The following is a 6,837-nucleotide window of genomic DNA, read 5'->3' as shown; positions in this document are numbered from 1 at the left end:
ATTGGCTCTCTAGATTTTTTTCACAGGCGTTGGCATCACGCGGAGTGGAATAAAAAGGTTCTAACTTCTAAGTAGTGGAGTGCATAGCTGGCTTTGCATGTTCATTTTTTATATTCTTCTTTCAAGGACGAGGTGAAAGTGAAACAATATTCAAAAGAAAAGAAGTGTCACCAACGGAAACTAGTCTTTGTGGAAATTAATTAACTATGTACTTAAAGTAGGATTATCATCATATGATATAAATGCATATCATTATTAATAACAATAATGGTAGCGTGCATGGTAGCTGTCTTCAAGTCTACTTTTCTTAGACTTGTTTCGATAAAATTTTAGAAGATAATATCACTTTTTTTTTTTTTATAATGACATTCTTTACCTTTTTTTTTTTGTATTTTGTGCGAATTTATAGAACAAAAAAAGTGATATTATTATCTTCCTAAAACTTTTTTGTTTTTTGAAAATAACTTATCAAATTTAGTTTTTGAAAGATAATTTTTTAAATGATGTAGTATCTATGTTCAGTAAATGTAAATCAAACTAAAAGTAGCTTTCAATAAAAATAAGGAGCAACGATTGTGTTTTGTAATATAATTTTAAAATTAAAAAAAAATTATAATGACATAAATATAAGAACAAATTTAGATTAGTATATATAAAAAATACCACCAAATCAACTACTCGTATGAAGATTTGCTCAAATTTACATCACATCACACATAGTTTGTGATGAAGACATTCTCCTTCCAATAATTCAGCATCACTGTATACTGTTTTTTCCCTTTTCTTTTCTTTTCTTTTTGTGTTTATTTGAGTTATTTAGCTTCTATGAGCTAGATTGCAAATTCAGTACATTATTGAGTTTACTGTAATTCTCTTTCTGGATGATAAGATAAAACGGTATATAACTTTCTAGTTATGCTGTTTAATTCAGTCCCAAACTATCAAATATTCTATCACAATATTTTTTCTTGAATAATTTGAATCCCACATGTGAGAGTAGTATATTTGTTCTGATCCTATACAGCTGACTCTGTGATAAGGAATTGGCAAGACAGAAACACTATTTTGTAACTTTTCTTTCCACAAATCAACCTTTCATTTATTTTTTCTCTGTGCAAAAAGCAAAAATAAAATTATAGAGAGAAATAGAAAAATATTCCAGCAACAACAAAAGCTTTTCAATAATAAGTGGCACTCCAAATTTCTCCATAGTGTCTTTGCTTTTCAATAACATGAAGCCAAGATCAGAGAACACAGTGGCTAGAATAAACACAGTGCAAAATTGCATTTGCCATATCCAATGTGCTACATCTGTACATGTGTGAAACTTTTGTAGTAATTTTAGCTGTGAAGCACATAACAACTTCAAAATTCATTGAAGTTACAGAACTAGAATTATATACACAGACATTATAACTCATGTGAAAGCTCACTGAGCTCGGAATGGCGATGAAATTAGGCTAATCCTAACAATTATCTTCCTGTGGATCAATGCTATTATGGATTTTCATTCTTAGCATAATGGTATCAACACACTAATATAGAGAGCTTGAATTATTTCATTTTTACTTCTGAAATTCCTTGCTCTCTCTGATTCTTTCTAGAATTTCTGTCAACTATAGTTCCATGTGTTTGTTCCTAGCCTCAGGATTAATCTTTTGTACAAGATACTTCTTATATTTATTCATATAAAATCTCATGAATACAAAGATAGCGTCTCATATAAAATTATGTAAATTTCTTTCTTTCTTCTTTTTGGGAAAATAAGTACTTTTTCTGTTGCAAAAGCACACAAATTCCAAATATTAAAGGTAAAACTTCCTAATTTTAGAAACAGAAACATCAATTTGGAAAATACCTCATCAATTGGAATAGCTGATTGTTAGAATAATTGACATACCAATAACAAAACAGTGGCAGCGAACGAATAATAGAAACATGGAAAAAAATAGGAACAAGACACTAAAATTTTAACGTGGAAAACCCTCTCAATATAAGAGGTAAAAACCACGGGTTATTCAGACCAAAAAAGAAGTACAACTATAATCAAGTAAGGATACAAGAGAGTCTCAAATAAGTGCACAAATCATGTTTACAGTAAGTTAAAACATCCAAGCACTACTGCATATAAATATGAATCAAAAAGATGAAAAATTTACAAAATCAGAGCTACTTTGCACGCACAAGCCATATCTCACCCTCCAAATATTATCTTAATCGTCCAACCATTCAGAATGAAAAGTACATTCAGAACTTGCTATCAAAATTTTACCCCAATCCAAGATTGAACCACATCCCAACTGCTTATTTATAGTGACTGCATAATCAATCCAAAAAGAAAAAAAGAATTATCATTCCAGTAACAATTTTAGGCAAGTATTTACATGTTCCCAACCTGCAATTGCCAAAGAGGTTGCACAATGGACCTTGTACTGGCAAGTATTTACATGATATGAAATTCTTCTAAAAGAATACTCCAAAAATTATATGATCACAAAATTGTAAAATTTAAATTATCAATTTAGTAAAAGTATGATTCTCTTCATGAAATGTTTGAACAAAAAGCAATCAATTATTAGACTAGATGAGTAGTTTAAGAACTCACATAATTTTCAAAAGCGGAGCTAGTAAGCTTGACTTTCCCAGCAAAATCCACAAGCCATCAAACACTCAAAGCTCAGACTTAATATTTTTTTGAACAAGGAGAAAGTTTATCAAGATTGTCTTTGATAACAGATTTTATTAATGAATAACCACATTACAGGTGTATTTATAAATTCATGTAATAAACTTGAATGCATTAGAAATGTTAAAGAACTTGTTTAAATTTACAAACTCCACCATTGAATTGCAGTTTTGGCATTGTAACAGCTTTGGCAGTATTTAAAGAACCAAAATTAAGTTTATATTTATAGTACATTTAGTTTAGCATATACATTAAACAATGGGAAAGGAAGAAACATAATCTTTCCCTGAACTACATGTCACTAATTCCTTCACAAATCAAGCTATCATCATGTCTTTTTGTTTCTCCCATCAAAAATGGGAAAAGTAAATTGTAAGCAGGAATAAAGTAACTATACCAACCTGAAGCTAAAATTACAGAGCACCTCTTCTGATGAACTTTGGATTGAATGAAGATAATTTAGATATGGTTGGTTACTAAACCTCAAATGTACTTCCTGTTCCCAATGTATCTCCTGAAACACAAATTAAGAAAGCAATTCAAAACTTAAAAGTGTCTGTCATCACAAAAAACACACCACAATTATGTGAAAACATCATGAACACAATGATGGATCATTGGTTTGATAACGTGTCCAAATCCAGAAAGGAAGAAAGAGTTATTATTACAGAACCTTTTCACTTAGTATTAGAAATAGCTTATTATAGGCATCTACTACTATTTTGAAAGCTTATAAACCTTGGGCATGCTGATTCCTTTTGCTATTCTACATGAATCTTGCAACACAACAATTGACTCTTGTGATCATAAAGAATTGACAAAGACAGAAACACCATTTTATAACTCTTTTCTTTCCACAAATCAAGCTGCCAATTTATTTTGTCTTTGTGCAAAAAGCAAAAATAAAATCATAGAGAGGGATAGAGAAATATACCAGCAACAACAAAAGCTTTTCAATAATGAATATCACTCCAACTTCCTCCATCATGTCTTTGCTTTTCAATAACATGAAGCCAAAAATCAGAAAACATAGTTTCTGGTTCCCAACGCATCAATCCAACTTAATTACCACTTCAAATGAACTTAGAATTAAATGAAGATATGCAGCCAGTGTATAGGATTACATCTTGATATGTACACAAGCTACCTGCAGAAGATAGTAAAAACAGTAAATTTGATTCATCCATTTATTTAAATGTTGGATACACAAAAAAAGATATTCCCTATCTTTCAATTTTGTGTTTCATGGCAATTCGTATCTTTCTCTTTAAATGATATTATTTGAAAAATATGATAGTTAACAAATATTACAAATAGCCATGACTCTCTTCTAACTTGAAGAAAAAGGAAATTTATGCATGTGTGAATTTAATTGTAGTACCATGACAAACATGAAGGTCATAAAATCACCTGCTCAGAAATCTTTCTTTCAAAAATTCTCTTAATCAATGACTTTAATCTCAGGGATGTGGGAAATTTTGGGCCAAATTTGTTGATGCTTGTTCTTGCAGTGTTTTCCCAGCAATGTGCATCTCTCGATTTTGAGTAGTAAGAGGGAGGAAGGAAGCTTTTCTCCCGCCATATTCTCCAGCTCTGGACAATACCTAATGTGTAATTGTTGGAGGGAGGTTAGGCAGAGAAGCTGTTTGCAATCCAATGTCTCCAGTTTACAAAGTGAACTGATCTTTAGAGTGGTAAGGGAGGGAAGGCGAGGCAGCGAACCCGCCTCTGGATAGGACTTTATTTTGCTCTCACACCAAGTATCATCAACAGTGAGATGAGTGAGGGTGTCCAAGTTGCCCATCCATGATAGATTACTCAACTGTTGCTCGCAAGCTCCCACACTAAGCTCTTTCAAGTTAGATGGCAAACCACCCTCTGGCAAACTAGTAATGTTTGGACAACCTCGAATGTCGAGAGACTGTAAACATGGAAGAAGACTATTCATGCCACGAGGCAATGCTTCCAACTTGTGGCAATCTCTGACACAGAGATGAGTCATGTTGGGTGCAGCCAGTCCTTCTTCTGGAAATGACACTAATTTGGTGCAATAAAAGATGTAGAGACTTTGAAGAGCAGCATGTGATGGCTCTGACATTGAAACTGATTTCAGATTCTTACACTCTCGAAACGCAAGAATCTTGAGTTTGGGAAAGGCATCCAACAAGAAAGAGGATAGTGAATCACAGCTGTATTTTATTTGTAGCTCTACCAAATCATACTTCTCTTGCTGCTGGAGTAATTCCAGTTCACTGTAACACTCGATTGTGAGTTTTTGCAAAGATTTGGGTAAACAATTTCCCTGCAAGGATACAACAGACCAACACCCTAAGAATTCTATTTCTTGGAGGGAAGTTAGATGGTTGATGCTGATCATTGCTTTAATTGCACACTCCACAGATGATTGACATCCCCTAATTGATACAGTATCCCCATGAAGTGATGTACCTATATCTAATCCTGGGTAATCTTCTCGTATTTGCACTTTGCGCACTTTCGAAGCATCCGATGAGGAAGAAATGATACTCATTAATATGGGATTAACCATATCTCCCTTTAACTTTGGACAATTTGTTATTCGAAGCCACTTAAGCTGAGGAAAAGCTTTTGATTCAGGTAAGTGCCACTCCTCCCAACATGACATATAATTAAATTCCAATCTCTCTAGTGAGGGAAAAGGAGCAATATGCAAAGAATGATCGTCTTCATTCTGGTAAAACTCATCACCAACACACTTGAGTTGATCAAAACCTTGAATGCTTAGGGACTTAAGAGATGGCAGCTGTCCAAGTGAAGGCAGCATGCAGCAATTCTTGCAAGACTTCAGAGACACATTTGTCATGTTTTGGTAGAAGGAATGCCCAATCCAATCAGGAAATAATTTACTTTTGTATCCCTTGATTGTAAACTTTTTCAAGCCACTGTGCGGTTGCAAGTTGTGGAGTATATCTCTTTCAGTTTCTGTGTCTGAAACCACATCATCACCTGAAGACCATTCCAACAATAAGTCGTCAATGTGCTTCTTATCTATTATCCTTGCACTCCTTGCCTCATTGACATCACCAACATTCTCCAATTTCTGAATCTCAAATGATCCATGAAGATTTACAAGTCCTCCTAACTCTTGAATTCCATTGACTTCATCCTTGCCTACCATATAGTAGCTTAAAATGTGCAATTGTTTCATTTTGCTCATTCCTTTTGGCATTTCTTTAAGAGGAGTTTTCCTTATATCAAGATGCCGCAAACTCACAAGATTACACATGCCATTGGGCAGCATAGTCAGCTTTGAACAATCTTCTAGCTTTAGTGTTTGTAAATTACACAACTTGCACAATGATTCAGGCAGTGTCTTAACAGCACTTCCAGAGAGTTCCAAATAGCGTAGGTGGATCAGTTCACCTATGCTACTAGGCAGCATAGTTAGGGACCAACACTCCCGTAACTTTAGACTTTGTAGATTGCACAAGTTGCATAATGACTGTGGCAATACCTCAATTTTACTCCTAGAGAGATCCAAGTAGCGCAGTTGGATCAATTTTGCTATTGAATTAGGAAATATATTGAGTATATCAAAGGATAAAACTCTCAAGTATTTATTCTTTGACAATATGTCCCACTGTAACGTTGCGCATTCCTTCTGGAGCCGACGTCCATTATTGATATGCAATGATGTCCTCAAAGATTCTATTTTATTAGAGGAACGAATTGTTTTAGAGATTGAATGATCGTGTGACAAATGACGAGTTAGAATACTCATCTCTTCCTTTTCACCAAGTCCTTCTGACAATCTACAATAAAATTTTCCAGCTAGAAAAATTGCCAAGTCATGCATGAGATCATGCATCAAAAAATACTTCTCATCATCATTCTTGACCTGCTTGAAAAATAATCTTGAAGCTAAGTTGTCAAAACACTCGCAACCAACTTCTTCTAAAGTCTCTCCCCTCTTTGGAGGTCGCAAAAGATCTTCAGCCATCCATAGCAAGATTAATTCATCCTTATCAAATTGATAATCTTTGGGATACAATGAACAATAAACAAAGCAGCGTTTTAAATGCGCAGAAAGATGATAGTAACTTATTAACAATGCAGGAACAATTTTGCTATTTGACATAGGAAATTCCCAAATGTCATTCGATAGTATTTTA

The 6,837-nt window shown here is 33.8% G+C and overlaps 3 protein-coding genes and 2 long non-coding RNA genes across 6 annotated transcripts in view; 2 read left to right on the top strand and 3 right to left on the bottom strand.

The window, feature by feature from the left end:
- LOC110268620 overlaps nucleotides 1-3,700 on the top strand; it is a 19,578-nt gene extending 15,878 nt beyond the window's left edge. Inside the window, exon 3 of the long non-coding RNA XR_002356868.1 lies at nucleotides 3,611-3,700. This is a non-coding gene — a long non-coding RNA (uncharacterized LOC110268620). The remainder of the gene's footprint in view (nucleotides 1-3,610) is intronic.
- The window catches only part of LOC110262395 (putative disease resistance protein At3g14460), a 98,992-nt gene that overhangs the window by 55,340 nt on the left and 36,815 nt on the right, over nucleotides 1-6,837 (bottom strand). The window lies entirely within an intron of this gene.
- LOC107626586 (putative disease resistance RPP13-like protein 1) overlaps nucleotides 1-6,837 on the bottom strand; it is a 12,916-nt gene that overhangs the window by 3,245 nt on the left and 2,834 nt on the right. The window lies entirely within an intron of this gene.
- The window catches only part of LOC110268621, a 41,201-nt gene that overhangs the window by 32,626 nt on the left and 1,738 nt on the right, over nucleotides 1-6,837 (top strand). The gene's annotated exons all lie outside the window — the stretch shown is intronic.
- LOC107622723 (putative disease resistance protein At3g14460) lies at nucleotides 1,995-6,831 on the bottom strand. Of its 2 annotated transcripts, XM_021115130.1 has the most exons (4): nucleotides 4,097-6,831; nucleotides 3,621-3,833; nucleotides 3,088-3,200; nucleotides 1,995-2,317 (listed from the first exon to the last, which is right to left on the bottom strand). In XM_021115130.1, exon 1 carries the CDS (start codon nucleotides 6,801-6,803, stop codon nucleotides 4,128-4,130), a length of 2,676 nt encoding a protein of 891 aa, XP_020970789.1. In that variant the 5' UTR covers nucleotides 6,804-6,831; the 3' UTR covers nucleotides 1,995-2,317; nucleotides 3,088-3,200; nucleotides 3,621-3,833; nucleotides 4,097-4,127. The 2 variants fall into 2 exon arrangements, with proteins under 2 accessions (XP_020970789.1, XP_020970788.1); XM_021115129.1 differs by lacking the exon at nucleotides 1,995-2,317 and having other exon boundaries at nucleotides 2,726-3,200.

Source organism: Arachis ipaensis, chromosome B02 (assembly GCF_000816755.2).
Source record: "Arachis ipaensis cultivar K30076 chromosome B02, Araip1.1, whole genome shotgun sequence".
NCBI classification, from domain to species: domain Eukaryota; kingdom Viridiplantae; phylum Streptophyta; class Magnoliopsida; order Fabales; family Fabaceae; genus Arachis; species Arachis ipaensis.
This window is presented reverse-complemented; position numbering and strand designations above follow the sequence as displayed.